Below are 18,092 nucleotides of genomic sequence, written 5' to 3'. Positions count from 1 at the left end.
CCCCCCCCCCAAAAAAAAAGAGATGGGACTGCAAAGGCTGGTTAAAGGCAGTTGGGAAGGGAGGTCTCCTTGGATCTTGTTGTCACTGACATGGCACAGGACAGCTTCTGGGATCAGTGATACAACTACAAAAAAAAATCATTTCATCACAGTGACTGCAAGGTACCTTGACGTATGTATAGTTAGTTCCCTTTAAGGAATCTGGAAGGAGAATTCCATCCATGTCTACAAGTTCAGAGCTTGACCAGAGGCTCCACACAGGCTTGGCACAGAGAGATCCCTTAGGACAGTCCCCAGACCTGAGCCAAAATCTGGCTTCTGCCAGTATTAATGGCTAGTCTTATCCCTGTACCATAAAGGTGGGTAGGATGTGGCCAGATATGCCAAGAGAACTAGCACACAAGGAGGCAAAGCTGAGGGTTATGCCCTCTAACCATATGGGCAATATGGGGGTGGGGCTTAGAGCCTCCTCTTATCTGTGATGTCATTGGTGGCAAGGCCTGTGAGACATTCCATGTGTTCTCATAGGGGGACTTCCAACATGATGTCATAGGGTCAGCTCCCAAAATACCTTTATGTATAAGCACCACCCACTTGTAGATTATCCCACCCTGCTTGTCTCAATAAATATTTACGCTGGGAAAAATAACGACCATTTCTGTGTGATATTATCAGGAACTGAGACACTTCCATTGGAAGTCATAGAAGTTAAAGCTAGTCTCTCCTCTAGTAACATCTCAGGCACTATCTGTCTGAGCAGGGCTGCTAATGTCACTACAGCCAGCCCATTGAACAACACTAAATTATTTAACTAGGCCTTCTGGAAGTTCACATCTCAGATAATATCACTGTGAGTAGGGTCACCAAAGCTGCCATACAAAATTCGATATCGTGTATGTCATTGAGAGTTCAGTGTAAGCCATGGCTTCCCAAATGATGGGTGTAGTTTTCCTAACATCCCAGGAAGTGTTTCTTGTTTGTGGAGTCTTAATGGCATTCTGTTTAATCAAAGATGGAACATCCAGACAAATAGCTTTTGATGTGAGTAGGGTACAGGAATTAGGAACTAGCTTTATAACTATACTTCCCCTTCTAGATGCTTGCAAGCAGCCAGAGAGCCCTAAGCCTGCCTAACTTTACAGCCTGCCTTGTTCTCACCCACGCATGGCTGTCGGCTTCTTTAGCTGTCTGGGTACCTGCCCTGTTAGCATGGAGTACCTCATGTTTCGATGCTTTTGGGAGGGTACATTTAGCCTGCCCTTTAGTCTGGCAATGACTGGAGGCAAGGAAGTGCTAAGTCTGACCCTCGTTTCTGGGATTAGAAAGTACTCTATGGGTGTGCAGGGTGCAGGGGTAATAGGTTAATCGGCAATGTATAACCTCCAAATATCAATGGCCTAGCACAGCGGGTCTTTATTCCTCATTCAGAAAGCCTGGCGTACCGTCTCTGCGCCAGGCAGTAACTCTGACATCCAGAGCCCTTCCGATTAACAACCTATCTGACCTTCTTTCTAGCCTGTGCATTCAGTCAGTCAACAAGTAGTGTGCAGGATTCTGATGATGGTTGCTGGGAAAAGACCCATCAGTGGTGCGTGTTCCACCAGCATTCCACTGGCCAAAGCTGGTCCTTCGACTGCTGTCAAAAAGTCCTAGGAAGTGGTAGCCACGTGAGGAAGAGGAAGCAGGCTTGGCAAGCCACCAGTGCTGGCCATCACGAATAAAAGACATGCTGGGTGTGTACTGGAAACTCCAGGTGATCCTTCCCCGACTCACCCCTCTTCTGCTTGTTCAACCAGATCACTCCAGGCAGCAAGGCAGCCCAGTCCCAGCTCAGCCAAGGAGACCTGGTGGTGGCCATTGATGGCGTCAACACAGACACCATGACCCACCTGGAGGCCCAGAACAAGATCAAGTCGGCCAGCTACAACCTGAGCCTCACTCTGCAGAAGTAGGTGGAAGCTCCTTCCAGAGAAGGGGACCCAGGGTTGGTGTTGGCATGTCATAGGGACAACATGAGATCGTTCCCAGCATTTGCATGGACCTAGCCCTGTGCTACAGAATTGGATAGAAGGGATGGGCTGAAATCATTATCAGGCTACCACTGACTTAGTTTAGAGAAGTGGCTTAGGCAGAAAGCATGGCCACAGCGCCACTGGAATGTGGAGGGCTGGACCTGGAAGCCCAGCTTCCTCTTTCCTCTAGCATCCCCACCCCCACCTTATGTAGAAGAAGCCTGTGAATGCTGAAGGAAACAAACAAACAAACAACCCTCCAAGGTTATGACTCTTTATCCTGGTCAAGCCCAGGGCCTCCTCCCTCAGGGGAGCAAGTGAATGGGGTGGGTGGTGCGCCTTGGACCCTGTGGGTTTCACTATCCAGCTCCCAGTCACCTTCAGAAACTTTGGCCAGGTGCAAGCATCCTCACCGGGTCCTGTTTCTGGTTTATCTAGGTCCAAGCGGCCTATTCCTATCTCCACGACAGCGCCCCCCATCCAGTCCCCGCTGCCAGTGATCCCCCACCAGAAGGTAGGTGCCGGCCTTTGGTAGTGGGGTCCACTTAGCTGTGGTTCCGTGGAGCAAAATCTTGCCTGCCTGTCCCTCATGGAAAGTGTTTGAGCCCCCTCCCTATGATGTATAGAGTTGTGGGCAGAATCAATCTGGGCCCAAGATTCCATCCTAGGCTGGTCTGAGAAGAAACCAGCTTGGAAAAAGATATGCTAAGAAGAGGGCCAGCATTCTAGTCCGGCAGGGAACAGTTGTCTGTCTAGAAGACTCGGACCCTCAGTATTGGAAGGCACTGAGACTGGAGTTGCTGTAAGAGGCCCCAACTTGAGTCAACCATCCCAGGAGGCACTCCCGGGTGTGAAGGGACCTTACTGGCCCTGGGGCAGGGGGTGCATTCCTCCACACAGACTCTTCTAGTTTCTAAATGTCTACCCATCCCTTCCAGCTACAGATTCCCTAGGTCCATCAGTTAAGTCCTAGAGACTAGCACAGGAGTGAACAGGCAACCAAAGCTTGGCCCCAGATCTCACCACTAGATCCAGAGTCCTTCTCAGACCCTCTCTAAGCAGCTGAGCCCTGTGGGCCCAAGGGCCTCACCTAAGCCCATGGCTCCTCAGCCACTCCCTCAGTACAACTGTAGACAGAATCCAGCCTAGCCAATAAGGAGATTGGACAGCAGGAGAGAGGAAAAGAGGAGCCTCGCAGAGGCTCATAGGTTCGGAGAGCTGGATAGAAGGCTGCTGGGCCAAATTGCTAAGGTAGACTTAAAGGCCAAATAGCCCAGGTGCTTTCTTAGGTCCCCCTTGGTACCTCCACCCTAAATGTCAGTCAGCCCTGGCTGGGAAGGGTCTTCTCCAGGTGGGGTCAGTAAATCAGAAGGTTTGTCTGCACTCATGGACTACCCATTCAAAGGGGAAGATGTGCATTGGAGGAATAGACAGGATAGTGGTACCCTTACCATCCCTGAGTCCCGCATCCTCCTTCTTGGTCCTCAGGGATAGGTTTGGTTTTCTATGAGGGGCTTTGCATTCTGTCTAGATGGACGCCAGCCTCTAGAACAGGAGCCACAAGCTTCTCTCCTCCTCTCCACTCAAAAAAGGCCTTCCTTTCCTGTGCCCCGTCTGGGTGCTTCGTCCAGCAGGCTGCAGGCTATGGGTGGTGGGCTATGGGTGCTCGCACTAACGCGTCTTTCAAGTCCACACAGAAGCACAGCCATGTGTGGCCTCTAACCACTGTCTTCTCTCTCCCCCTGCATGGTGCTGCCCTAATGCCAGGACCCTGCTCTGGACACGAACGGCAGCCTGGCGACTCCCAGCCCCAGCCCTGAGGCAAGGGCCAGCCCAGGCACCCTGGAGTTCGGGGACACCTTTAGCTCCTCCTTCTCCCAGACCTCTGTCTGCAGCCCACTCATGGAGGCCTCGGGGCCTGTCCTTCCTCTGGGTAGCCCAGTGGCCAAGGCCAGCTCAGAGGGTGCACAGGGCTCAGTCAGCCCCAAAGTTCTGCCAGGCCCCAGCCAACCGAGGCAATATAACAACCCCATTGGCCTGTACTCAGCAGAGACCCTGAGGGAGATGGCTCAGATGTATCAGATGAGCCTCCGAGGGAAGGCCTCAGGTGCTGGACTCCTAGGAGGGTAGGTAAAGGGCACCCTGCAGTCTGGTATGGAGTCACCTGAGTCACCTGGGTCATCGGTGCTCAGCATAACAGCCTGGTCAGATGGTCAGGGGGAGGAACAGGCCTCAACACAGCCAGCCCTGCACCCTCAAAGCAGAAGCAGCTTAAAGCAACACCAGCAGGGATCCCATTGAGTCCGCTGTCAGCCAGGCCTGTCACTGCTTTGTACAAGCACTCTGGAAAGACATGTCTGCCCTTTGCAGAAATAGAAACTGAGGCCCAGAAAAGGTTCAACTGAGGTCCACATGTCCAGCTACAGCTAAGTAGTTTAGCCAAGCCCCTATGCAGGAGACGCAGACTTCCCACATTTCACCCCAGGTCACACCCTGTCCCAAAGGTGACATTCCCACTGCCTTTGGGAACTAAGGTGCTAAGAGACAGACTAGCCCATCCACACATCCCTGGGATCTCTAAGGCAAGGCCAGGGAACAGTCAGAGATAAGAAAGTAAGCTCTCTAAGGATGGGAGTAGTCTAGGGAGGCTACCTAGAGGAGAGGGTGCCAGAAGTACCCATGGAGAGATTGGGCAATGGTATGCAGGGAGGAGGTTTGTGGGACTGATCCAAGCTAGGGTGGGCTGCGAGGAAGCAGAACTCTGAGGAGAAAGGACTGCGGAGAACAAGAAGTCATCATTGGTCCCCAGTGTCTAGTTAGTAAGACTCCATGGGTAACAGGAGTTGAAAGAGCACGGAATCAGGTCACTGTGGCAGGGTAGAAAGGAGGGGATTCCCATATGAACATGTATCAGCTGCCAGACCTCTGTCCCCTTGTCTCACAGTAACTGCCCTGTACAATGGGCATGCCTGTCCCTAGGTGCTACAAGAACATCAGGCTGAACTGAGGCGATGTAGCCTACTGCCTCAGAGAGAGGACTTAGTCTGTTCTCATCCCTGGGGTACTGGGAGGAGAAAGAGAAGGGCAGGTGTCACGCACTCACCCCATGGAATCACTGGCTAGAGTCTCCCAGATAAGACTCAAGAGTCAACACAGGAGCCCCACTGCCTTGGCCCCACCCACATCTTCCTTTACTTTTCTATGCCCATGAGACCAGAGCTTACTGGTTTCTCAACTTCCCTAGCTCCTTCTGGGATCTGAGCACAGCCAGCCTCTGGCTCATCACAGCTTTCCCCCAAGCAAGGAGCCAGAAAATTTTAGGAATAGCAGAATAAAGATGGCCTCCTTTTCTTGACTCTGATGGGTCCCTTCTGGACCTATCCCAGGCAAGAAAGTTGCCCTGGAAAGCCCATCCGCAGTGATGGCAGTGTCTCAGTGGCTCCGAGTTAGGAACTGGCTCTTTTCAATTAATTAGTTTACTTTATGTGTATGGATGTTTGGCCTGCGTGCAGATCTAAGAGACCACCTGATCCTCTGAAACTAGGATGACAAACAGTAGCGAGCTGCTGTGTGGGTGTAGGGAATAAATCCCAGCCCCTCTAGAAGAGCAGTCAGCACTGCGCCATCTCTCCAGCCTCACAGGAGCTGGCTTTGTCAGTAACTTCAGAGGCGGACATTAATTTCAGTCGTCTTAGCAACTCAGACATAGTGTGCAATTGTCCCAAGATCATGTCGCTAGTAAGAGGCAGACAGAACTAACAGTCTGATGTGCCTGGTTCTATCTTGATTTGAGATGGAATGGGGGAACTAGGAAATCAGGAGTCCGATCCCTTCCTCCTTGGACTCCCAGGTACCAAGCTCTTTGCTGTCCAGAATCTACCTGCACATGGAAACAGTCAGAGGAGCAGGAAACAGCAGTGTCCTCAGTGGGCCAGGGGAGGAAGTGAGGCTGGGGCTTCATTCAAAATATAGGCTGATGCTGTTGGTGTTGGCAGTGTGGGCAGAAAGAGCTGGGACCTCTGCTGCGCTGAGGCTCTCTGCTTCACTAAGTATCTAAATGGTTGAAAGCAACAGAGCTGGGAATTCTCCATGTGCATCTACTGCATACATCCTGTGCTGAGGGCATAGCCCCTCTGTATGGGACTTCCTTCTGGTTTTCTTTCCGTTTTTTTTTTCTCTTTTTTAGACTTTATTTTTATGTCTGTGGGTGTCATGTCTGCATGTCTATCTGTGTACCACCAGAAGAGGGCGTCAGATTCCCTAGAACTGGAGTTGCAAATGATTGTGAGTTGCCACGTGGGTGCTGGGAATCAAACTCTGGCCTTCTGGAAGAGCAGCTACACAGAGCCATCTTCTCCAGAGCTCAAATTTCCTTCTTAGGAATAGGGTTGAGATGGTAGAACCTGCCCAGATTCACAGCTTTGAGAAGAGGCATGGTTAAAAACTGACCTATGTCCTGTCATGCTCCAAAAGGAAGCCCCTTCCTTGCTCTCTGAGAAGCTTGGGGTGTGGTTCGTGGTAACTGGATCTCTGGGGAGATGTAGAGAGGCACCACTGGGGAGCCAGGGCAAGCTGTGGACCCTACTCCTCACCTTGAAGGGCAGCCTTCAGTGGCCCCACAGAGCAAAGGCTCCTGGTGCCTCCTCCTGAGATCTGGACACCACCTCGTTTCTGAGCTGTGTGTGCTGCAGGCATCCAGGCCTTGGAGAGGAGCAAGAACCTAACAGGGGAGCAATTAGTGCCAAAGAAGGAGTTGTCTCCTGCTTAGGGCAGAGGCATTCCCCCACCCCATCAGGCCAACACTGCCCTCTGCAGGGGACACTGGGCTGCTCAGGGCAAGAGCTGACCCTGCAGCTGTCAGCACTGGCCAAACATGGAGAAGAAATGGCAAAGCCAAGCTGGCCTTTTCCTAATATAGCTCCACTTGTGGCTATTTTGAGCCCAGGAGGACAGAAGGAATTTTATCAGCTCTGAGACAGTAGGGGACCTGGGCCTGAGCAGATACACCCCCTGATCCCTGGGGTGGAAAGTCCTTGGCTTCCTAGGGTCCTGGTTGTGGGGTGACCAGGGCCAGGCTCACTGGGCTTAAAGTTCTCCCTTTCCAGAGTCCGTAGTGGGCAGATCTAGGTAAGCAGAAGAACATGAGACAATGCCCACCCTCTCCCCGCCATCTGTTGTTTAGAGTGCCAGAGAGGGCTGCAGGATAGGGTCCGCCATCATGGACGACCTGCATTTAAAGAAGCAGCTCACAGATGACGTATCCCACCCCCCCAAGAAGTCCATATTCCAATTGCCCTATCAGAGCGAGGATGGTGTCCCTCTGTACTGCCTGCACCTGGTGACCCCTGCTGGGGCCTTTCCTGCGAAAGCCTTAACCATATCTTCTTCCTGGAACTCCTTCAGCCTTACCACCGGCCCACAAGACCTAGGGACTGACTGCACCACCCACTGCTCTCTGCTCCAAGAGGAGTGAGCAGAGCTGTCTTGCCTGTCCTTTGGGAGAGAGAATAAGGCCCGGGGGCTATGGCTAACCCTGCTGTACACGCTGTTCACACAACACTCCAGTGCTTCTTCAGGGAGCAAGCTCCTAAGCTCCTCCCACCCTGTGAACAGGGGCCTAAGCTGCCTGCAGCTTTTCACCTTTGGGGCCTCCAGCCAGAAGGAACTTGGGGCCTCAGCCCCCCCCCTTCTTGAAGCAGCCTCAGTACTCATGTCTACCCCAGCTTTGTCTCTAGTGTCTACAGCCATGTTAGACACATGTGATCCATACAGCTGTATAGGAGTTCTTGGGCCAGGAGAGAAGCTGCCTCCACCCTCTTCCCACCCTGACACCCGGCAAAGCTGGGGTGCTGGGGCTCACCATAGCGGGAGTCCTGGCACCTTCCACCCAAGCTGCTGGTTCTTGAGGCCCCGCTTCTTGGTTCTGCGCTTTCTTCCTCACTTCCTTCTCCTCCTCCAAGACTAAGGTTTCGCCAGTCCCACCAGTCTGAAGATGGTCCCTACATTCGAGCCTCCCAACTAGAGGCCCATTCTGACTACTCTATCTTCTTTGCTTTTTCTCTCCTTCCAGGTGGTAGCCAATTCTCCAGCCAAGTTAGTATCTAAGGACAGCATGTGTGTGTCCCTGTGTGCTGTTCCAGCATGCACCTGCCATCTGTTGGGTGTGGATGGTGTGTGCCTGCTGGCATGAGTACATATGTGCATGTGTGACTCCGGGGTGCATTGTGCCCTAGATGAGCCTGCACGGGTGTTTGCTGGAGTCTGGAGGGGAGCCGTTGCGAGGGACGGGTGTCTATGTCATGGTCTCAATCTTGCTCCCCATTTCCTGCTGCAGCAGCTTAAGGCTTTAGGCTTTTAATTCAGGTGTGTGGGATGCTGCGCTGTCACTGACCTGTGTGGCCTGAAGACCTCTCTGTCCCAGTGGGATACCTGAGAAAGACCGCACTTCATTTTTATCTCTGCTTGGGCATGTACCTATCTGTTGAAGGCAAGAGCCCTGGATGGGTAGAGACTAACAGGCTACAGCATGCTGGACTGGAGGGGCCTGGGCAGCCTGAGATATCTTCCAAGTAAGAAGCATGTGTGTAGAAAGATGTGGAAGAACAGAGTCCCAGTCCACAGCGGAGCGACTGGCAGGATAAGCCCCTCCGTGGAGGACCTCTGCTCCGAGTCTCCGACTCTCTGAGTGTGCCCAGTGTGACCGCTTTTCGCCTCTGGAACGTTCTGGACTCTGCTTGTACTGCTGCCTCTCTTCTGTCACGTGGCCCAGCTTTTGACCCCTTCCCAAGTCCCACCCCCCACCCCCCCAGACCCTCTTGTGTCTGCTTCTCCATCGTGCTGTGTGTGATGGGAGTGTGCACCATGCCTGGTGGCCTTGCTGACCCCAGGAAGTAGTCTTGGCTGAAGTGGAGCCTCAGAGGAGAGCCGGGAGAGATGATTCAGGTGGACATGAAAGATGGCTCTTCTGCCAGGGTCTTGGGGGTGCCAAGAATCTTCCTGGCCACACCCAGGCAACCCACGTGGGTAACTTACTTGGGCCAAGACCTCAACTTTGGGAGATCTCTCTCCACACCCACTTGCGCCCTGGCCTCGACTTCCCATGTAACTGTCATCTGCTGTCCTCTCTCCCCGTCTTCCCCCTCCCCCTTTTCCTGCCTACCCTCCTCAGTGCCGACTACCAGGAACGCTTCAACCCCAGCGTCCTGAAGGACTCAGCCCTGTCTACCCACAAGCCCATTGAAGTGAAGGGCTTGGGAGGCAAGGCTACTATCATCCACGCTCAGTACAACACCCCGATCAGCATGTACTCACAGGATGCTATCATGGACGCCATCGCAGGGCAGGCCCAGGCCCAGGGCAGTGACTTCAGTGGGTAAGCGCCTTCCCACTCCACATGCCGGAACCCAGAGGCTGCCAGGCACTCACGGAACCAGCTCTCTTCATTCACCTTGAGTCACCTGCCTGGGTTCAGGCCACTGGAGGGGGTGGTCCAGCCTTTACCAGGGACTTCCGGAATGTGTTGCCCTCTCTCTTCAGAGTCTAGCTGAACTCTCCTCAGAGTTCAGTTGTAGGAGAACTGGCAAGAAATGCAGAATGCCATATTTCCTTAACGGGATTGTAAGTCTGCGTTCCCAGGCTTCAGTGAGAGGGGCTGGTTAGAGGCTTCTGTGGTGCTTTTAAGAAGCATGGGGAACGCCATGGGCCCCTCATTCCTAAAGCCATACTTGGGGGAAACTGCTTTATTCTTCCAGTAAGGAGCACCGATCCAGGTACTTGATAGCCTTTTATTATTATTATTATTATTATTATTATTATTATTATTGGAAGAGGCCTGACGCCAATTGCTATTGACAGTCAACCTCATGATGGACACTTCTCTTCTCCACTTTAACCCAGGAGGCCTTGCTTCGGGCAGTAGGATTTAAAATGCCCTTGGTTCCTGGGATTGATCTACTAGCTTGGTGGAGGACCGTGAGGGTGGCCTGAGGACACTCGGTAGAAACTCAGATGAGAAGGGTACAGCATTAAGAGGGCCATGCTCTGCTCCTATCTTCTCCTCAGCCCAGTTTCTGTCTCCATCTTTGCCTCTTTCTTCCTTTGTGTGTGTGTCTCTCTCACCTCCTCTCTATATCTCTGTTTCTTTTCTATCATTGTGTCTTGTTTTTATCTGTCTCTGTCATCTGTTTTCTTTCATAAACACACAAATGCACACGCATGTACGCGCGTGCACACACACACACACACACACACACACACACAGCACAGAGGTGGGAGAGGAGGGCAGGTCGTTCTGCTTGGGAATGTCAAAGTGTAGAGCCTCTCTAGGCAACATATTATCCCCAGATGATCAGAGATTCCCAACAATTCAGGAGAGAAAGACTAAGGGTACACTAAACTTTTTTTTCTAAAACTATAAAATCAAATACTATAGGAGGGACACAAGATTCCAGGAAGTTCCTACAGGACAAGGACAAAAGCCCTTGTGGTCGTGGCGTATATGCAGAGGCCAGAGGCTAGGCGTATCCTGAGAGAGACCTGTTCTTCAGGAGAGCCTGACCAGGTCTCGGAAAGGCACTACTTCTCATTGACCACCAGGGGGCGGAAGTCGTCTATTTTGCAGCCACTAGCCTGGAACCTGTTCATTACTGCAGCCCTTTGCAGACATCTGGGCTGTGCTGACTTACTTAAATCACTCATTCAAAGAAAAAAGAAAAAAGAATGACCGTGCAATTGTTAAGAACAACCATTAGTTCATATATACCCAGAAAAACAAGTCTGCCTGACTCAGCCCAAAAGCCAACAGGGATTTCCGGCTAACATTTGTCACATGGTCTTTGGTGTGCCCTTAAAAATAGTCGTCGTCTCCAAAGGAAAGTCAAATGGAAAATAATGGACGGATTGCTCATCACACTGTATTTTCTATACACTGGGAAAACTTCTATTATTGAATTCTACTATCAGGGCAAGGCGCCTGTGATTTGGAGAGTATGATGCTGTGTTGATAAATCTAGCTGTCTCCCACCCATCCCCTTCCCTTCCGTGCCTCTCATTGCTAGCGTGCCTGGAAAGGATCAACCTTTCCCCTTCCTTTTAACTCAAGCACGCTGAGCTGATGCCGCTATGGCACAGTGAGGAACCCTCCTGGCCATAACGTGTTCCGTTTCTGCTGTTGTTTCCACGGTTCCTTCCTCACTGACAGTTTTTCTTTTTCTCTCTCTCTTCCTCCTTCACCCATCCCACCCCCTCTAACTCATTTCTGGTCCTAACCCCGCTCTCTTGTGTGCGCTGCCCCTCTGCTACCCCATGATGGACGCGCACTCACGGCTGGGTTTCCTTCTGCTTGGCAGGGCGTCTCCGCTGGCGTAAGTAGACCTGCAGCATCCGTCCGTCCGTCCGTCCGTCTTGTCATCTGTCTCATTGCAGGATGGTGTGCGGGTTTGGTGGGATGTGTCTGAGGACAAGTGGTCAGTTTGTGCGCTCTGTCCACCTTTTTTCCTCACACCCACCTCTCAGCCACATGACATCCTCTCCAGCCCACGCAGACAGATGCTTGTTTTCTGGAGTCTACCCATGCCAGTGTGGCTATGGGTCATGGCACTCACGGTGTGCCCACCCCAGGCTGAGGCTTCATTCCTGCCTTTTCCTTGCCATGCTTTGGTGAGGTTTTCCCAGTCTTTCCTAGCTTCACTGGGACATGGCACACAAGGGGTCACAAGGCACACTGGGCTATTCATTCAGTGCTAGAAAGTAACAGAGGAGCCTCTAGGAAGTCAGTCTCTAGAACCCTCAAAAACCAAACCAAACCAAAACAAAACAAAAGAAAACAGTGAGATCTGGTTGTGCCCAAAGACCTTAGGAATCCTTAGAGTCCTTCCTAAGGTCTTCCAGCTTTCTGCAAGAAGAACAAGAACCCAGTCTTTCCTTTGTTTCTCTCTCAGCTATGAGCTTCTCCCTGGATGGACCCCAGAGGAATCTGCAGGACCCATAACCGATCTCACTCAAGATCTTAAAAATACCTAGCTTTCAAGGCTAAAGACTTCAGGAAAGTGGGGGCAGTGGCAGGACCTCCACCCCATCTCCTTCTCTGCCTTCATAGCTCAACCTGAGCCAGGCCTGAGGAACCAAACCTGGGAGACTAGACCAGTTCTTTCCGGCTCCCTGACTTGTGTACTAGGATGATCCTGTCCTGGCTAGACAGTCCTCACAGAGGACAGGGCAGATGGAGACAGGCAGGATGGTGCAAGATAGGGCATGCCTCAGCTGGGCCGGGTCTTCATGTGGTCAGAGCATCTGAGCTAGGTAGTCCCTGGTAGGCAGGTGTGGCTTTGAGCTTCCTGACTATAGAACATTTGACAGAAAGGACACTGGGCAAACCAGGTATGGAAGTACACAGTCTCAGGACTCGGGAGACTGGGGCAAAGAAGGCTACATAGCAAGACTCTGAATAACAACACAACAACAACAACAACAATGAAGCAAAACTAATAATAACAAAAGGAAAAGGGACACTGGGCTGGGAACTGGGTCACCTAAGTTGTCATTCAGTGGTGTTCCTGTCTACTATAGCCTGGAGCTACTCAGTTGGGCTCTCTGGACCTCAGTTTCAACATTTCTAAGAGGAAAGGCTGGCAGGCAGGTTTATTGCCATAGGCTTGTTCTGAGTGCCTCCTGACATCTGAGAGGGGTTTTCTGGGCAACACAAATTGACAGTCTGACCTATAAAACTTGAGTCAGGTAGAAATTCCAGCACCTGAGAAGCTCTGGGATCCCTGCTGGCTTTGATCTGGAGTTGAAAAAAAAATTATTCAGCTAAGACTTTTGAGCACCTACTATGAAAGTCAGACCCTGGGAGCTTAAGGGGATATTAGCAGATTCCCCACAAAAGACTATGCTGCTTTGGGGCACAGACCATGCCTGTAACTTCATTCCCCAACTATAACCCCTGCAGATCATGCCCGGGCCCAACACAATTTCCTGCTTTGTTTCTCATAACTCTTTCTAGCCAGGCTGATCTCCCGCAGCTGAGCCAGAAACCCCAGGCATCTTCCAGCAGCAAGCCATTGGCAGCTCCCTGTCTGGATCTGTGGGTGTGGGGAGGCCTCTGGATGGTTTCTGAGCGAGCCTCCAGGTCCCTCAGGCAGGCTGTTCTCACCCTGCCCCTGGCAGAGCTGGCTCAGGGAAGCCAAAATCACTTCAAGAAGACCTACCTCTTCCTTTCCTATAGGGACTCCAGCCTGTGGGGTGGGAACTCGTTCAGGTCCAGGATTAGCACTGGAGTGGGGCTAACAGGAAGGCTAGAAGCCCATGGGCAAGAAGAGCCGCTTTCCCACTGGGCCTCCCCTGACCTCTGAGCCCCTGAGCACCGAACCCCCAGGCTTCTCAGCTCTTCTGATAGCAGTGATGAAAACAGGGGGTACAGATGTGGGGGGAGGGATGCAGTGGGGGAACAGAGTGGGGGTGGCAGGGTCTGAGTTCCAGAATGGTCTCTGCTCACACCCCTTCCTGACCTACAGGAGCCTCCCTGTGAAAGACTTGGCGGTGGACAGCGCCTCTCCTGTGTATCAGGCTGTGATCAAAACCCAAAGCAAGCCGGAAGACGAGGCCGATGAGTGGGCCCGCCGGTCCTCCAACCTGCAGTCTCGCTCCTTCCGCATCCTGGCTCAGATGACCGGGACAGAATACAGTGAGTGAAAGCATTTAAGTGGGCTAGGGCAGGGTGATGGATGAAGATAGGCCCTAGCTCCTGCACAGTCTTAAAGCCTATAGAAGCTCAGGAGTAAAGCCCGGCTCCAGCCTATGGAAGCCGAGGAGCCAAGCCGCCTGCCCTTAGCTAACACTGATAGAGAGCCTCCCGGCCCCTAGGTGGGTCTTCCATTCTAACCCCCAACTTTCAACAAGAACAGATGCCTTGTCATATGGCTTCCAGCAAGGTGATGGGCTCAGGACCGGGAGGAGAGGACCTGTAGGACTTCTCTGACCACCCCGTTCCAACTACATCGTGCCCTCTCTACTCTCCAGAGGCATGGCACGTACATGCTCATTGCCACCACTGACAAGATGGCACAGGAAGTGTTTGGGGCCTGGCAGATTCCTAGGGAATCTCGTGGCTTTTTTTTTTTTTCCCTCTTCCTATGTTCGCTGTGAGTCCTCCTGACCAACTTTCTTCTCCCGCAGTGCAAGACCCTGATGAAGAGGCTCTGCGAAGGTCAAGGTAGGTGCCTAGTCTTGGGTTCCATGGCCTTGCCTTCTAACCCCGTCCCTCCCCGGGTACCCCCAGGCCACATGACTCATGGAAAGAACTTTTCGTGTTCATGTATTTGAAAAGCTCAGCCCTTCAAGGGCTCTCCACAGACCCAGGCTAGGGTGGCTTTCCCAGGTCACCAAGGTAGAGACAGGAGTAAGGAGGATCGGGGCTTTCCTGGCTCCCTTACTGGGCAGAGGCAGGGCTGCTTTGGCCTTTGCTGGGCTTTGGAGAATAAGGACATATTTCTTGGTGAGGGCAGTGGACCCATGCCTCGCCTGCACACTCAACTTTGGACTTGTCCTCTAGTCAGTCTGAAGGCTTGGCACTGTGAGCAGGCACACAGAGGGCCACACTAGGCACGGATACTTCCAGACTCTCCTGCCCATATAGACACCAAAGCACCAGATCTATAAATTGCTTGAAATATAACGGCGGCTGCAAGAATGTATGCGCCCTCAGCACAAGGAGGGGCTTGTATAGACATCTCAGGGCACGGCCTCCTGGTTAGTGGCAAGTCTGGGGCGCCACCACTTGCCTACTGCTTGTGCCCTCTTAGGAACTGTAGACCTGGGCATGAGTGGGGCATGGCTGTTTTGAAACCCACTGGAACCTGTGAGGGCCTTCCATGGTGAGGCATGGGGCCTGTGTGATTATCTGTCTACTTGCGGTAGTGAGTATGTCATCTGCATGTTCTTCTTGGACAGTCTGTCTGGGCCAGTGAGTCCTGTGGTGGTCTCTCTGGGAGGGTCTGGGACTCAAAGGCATGTTCTCCCCCGAGTTTTCGTACTTGCTAACGACACATGATGGCCACAGAACTCTAGGAGAGGCGAGTTCTCGGGCCAGCTGGGACTCCCTGTGCTTTGGATGGTTGAACTTGTATCTTTGCCAACCCGAGCTGCTCCGTCTTCTTGGCTGGGAGCGTGCTCCTCCCAGGCCCGCTAAAGGTGGCATGATGTCGTCCGGAAATGTGCTTAACCCCTCAGCTCCTGGAGTGCATCTCGAACAGAGCGCCAGAGATGCTCACGCCTCATTTGGCGCAGATGTGGCAAGCCAGCTGCTCTATGTGGTTGAGCTCTCAACTCCCTAGTCTTCCCGTGCTCTGCTGACCTTACATGCTATTTCTGTGTTTTTTCCCACCCTCTTCACTGAAACCACCCACATAGATGTCCCAGGAAGCAATGCAGACTTTCCCAAAGAGTCAACATAGGGGTCTTTATGCTGCTTCCTCAACACAGTAAACAGCTTACAGCCCAGGTTCTATCTACTGGGAAGTCAACTGCAGGCCTTTCCCCCAACCCCCATAAGACACACCATCCTTCCTCCTTCATGGCTTCTGCCACCTCTTCTGGTCACGTTGTGTTCTCTTCCTGTCCCATGTGCACAGCAGTCATGCTAGGCTTATGCTTCGTCGCCAGCTGGTTGTGCTTAGAAAAAAGGAGTCCCAGTAGGAAAGCTAACCTGGTCCCTGTGTCCCCTGGAACATTAGCAGGACCCACCATAGAGTTTTCTAGGGAGAAAATCTGGCAAATGTTCCTAAGAAAAGGCTTCAGCCTGCTTTCTCCCTCAGCCCCAGGCCATTCCTCCCAGGATTCAGGTCCTTCAGTGAGGCCTCTGAGGTTCCAGCAAACCTTCCCCACAGAAGCAGAGGGTGCAAGACTCCTGATTCTGTCTCTTTTTCTGACTTTAATTTGTTGAGGGTTGTTCCCCTGGACAGAGCCTTCTATGTCTCCAAATCCCAGTAGCCAGGGGTTCTGGGGCAGAGGCTGTGCATGCCCTAGTTCCATCATGCTTGGAACAAGTAAAGTCTGCAGCCACTTGGGCCCTAGGCTCACTCACTCGAGTGGCCATGTGAGCAGAAGAAAGCATGCTTGTCCCTTGTGTGCTGCCTTCATATTGCTCAGGGGACTTGCTTCTCAGTGGTCAGAGTCACACCCTGACTCCAGAGTTAGAAGCTGACTCCCAGGGCCCTCTGATCCATCCTGTGAGCTGATGACAGCTACCACCCTGTTCGTTCCTCCTCCCACATTGGCCCCAAGTATTCTGGCTCCCTGGCAAGTCTGAAAGCCACAGCTGGAGGCTGGGACTTCCAAGCACCACAGTCTAAGCAGAACCAGCAGGCCTCCTTCCTCTCTCTGCTCTTTCTCTCTCCCGCCCTGTTCATCCCTCATCCTTCCTGTTCTTTGGTTAGCAAAAAATTTCCCAACAGTACCAAACAGAGTACATTCACTAGATCCACAGAGGTTCTAGAATTGTCCTTCACTTTGTCATTGAACACTGATGACAAACTATCCCTGAGCCTAGGTGGGCTTTGCGAGAACTGGAAATTAGGTGGCAAGTGGCCATGTCTCATTTGGCCCCTCCGTTGTTTCTATGAGAAGGTTGTGAGTGTCTGCAGGGCTGTGTGGACCTTGCCACAAGGCCTCTGCTTGTTCTGTTCTCACCCATTCACCTTGATCTCAGAGAGTCAGGGGAAAGGCCCAGCACCCACACGGTAGTTTCACTGATGAATTTCTGTGTAGCTTTGGACTACTCACGTGGGCATCTCTGAGCCTCTTGGTATAATGAAAAGGTTGACTTGGACCAGTGTTTAGCAGACCCCCAGATTTGTGCGACAATCTTCTAGAGTTCCAATGTGCTGGACTCAAGGAGCAGTGTGAGAATATGCCAGATCAAGCAATGGGAAAGTGGACCTCCGGGATGTGGGGATGTGAGGATGTAAGGACCAGGGCCAGGTGATTATGACTATGCAGAGCTGTAAGGTTGGCTTTGCCTAGAGTCAAGTTTCCTGGTTCCTGCATGCTGGTGACTTACTTTTAAATTGGACTTTTTATTTTGAGATAATTGCCAATTTACTTGCAGTTGTAAGAAGTGACAGGGAGATGCCAGGCAGTGGTGGCACATGCTTTTTACCCCAGCATTTGGGAGGCAGAAGCAGGCAGATATCTGTGAGTTTGAGGCCAGCCTGACCTACAGAGCGAGTTCTGGGACAGCCAGGGCTACACAGAGAAACCATGTCTTGAAAAACAAACAAACAAACAAACAAACAAACAAAATGACAGCCAGATTGTCTTCTGTCTCCACTTCCATTTCCAGCAATAAAGCCTTATGACATCATAGCACATTGATAATGATGACATTACTTCAGCCCAACACACAAACTGTTACATATCTAAGGCTACTCTGCATGCCTCTATACACACACACACACACACACACACACACACCCCTTTCTGTTGATCAGCATTGGAATCATATAGTATAACCATTTTAGGGTTAGCTTTTCCCATTAGCCAAATTCCCTTGGACAAGTTGTTGAATGAACCAGTACAAATTCACAAATGAACTCTCAGATTCCAAAATACAAAGTGCCCCAAACCCAAAAGCTTTCTGGGCACCATGATAACACCAAAGGTGGAGGATTTTACCTTTGACCTCATGTCAAAACACAGATACTGGACCAGGTGTGGTGTTGCACACTTTTAATCCCAGCACTCTGGAGGCAGAGGCAGAGGCAGAGGCAGAGGCAGGCAGATCTCTGAGTTTGAGGCCAGCCTGGTCTACAGAGTTCCAGGACAGCTTCATATCAAGACATCTCAAAAGAGAAACAGAATCAAAAGACACGGATGCTAGGCTGGGATGTAGCATGGCAGAGGCTTGCCTATGTACGAGTACTGTGGGGTAGCCTTAGATGTGTTCAGTCTCCAGGACCACAGTGGTGGCAAGAACAAAACAGAGGCCCCATTAAACATTACCTTCGAGTTGTCTTTATGTATATGCGATACGAATGAATTTTATGCCGGGTTCCCAAGATACCTCATTATATATGCGTAACTACT

The 18,092-nt window shown here is 51.8% G+C and overlaps 1 protein-coding gene across 4 annotated transcripts in view; it reads left to right on the top strand.

The window, feature by feature from the left end:
* Window positions 1-18,092, top strand: part of Ldb3 (LIM domain binding 3) — a 64,064-nt gene that overhangs the window by 7,844 nt on the left and 38,128 nt on the right. For 3 of the 4 annotated variants that reach the window (XM_021181354.2, XM_021181351.1, XM_021181359.2), the window contains exons 3-7: window positions 1,797-1,948; window positions 2,451-2,526; window positions 3,780-4,138; window positions 13,526-13,695; window positions 14,187-14,223. In XM_021181354.2, coding sequence (XP_021037013.1) covers window positions 1,797-1,948; window positions 2,451-2,526; window positions 3,780-4,138; window positions 13,526-13,695; window positions 14,187-14,223 — 794 coding nt within the window. Of the gene's footprint in view, window positions 1-1,796; window positions 1,949-2,450; window positions 2,527-3,779; window positions 4,139-8,082; window positions 8,106-9,180; window positions 9,385-11,359; window positions 11,375-13,525; window positions 13,696-14,186; window positions 14,224-18,092 lie in introns of all 4 variants that reach the window. The other variant, XM_021181352.2, reaches the window with a different exon arrangement.

This window comes from Mus caroli, chromosome 14 (assembly GCF_900094665.2).
Source record: "Mus caroli chromosome 14, CAROLI_EIJ_v1.1, whole genome shotgun sequence".
Classification (NCBI taxonomy): Eukaryota; Metazoa; Chordata; class Mammalia; order Rodentia; family Muridae; genus Mus; species Mus caroli.
This window is presented reverse-complemented; position numbering and strand designations above follow the sequence as displayed.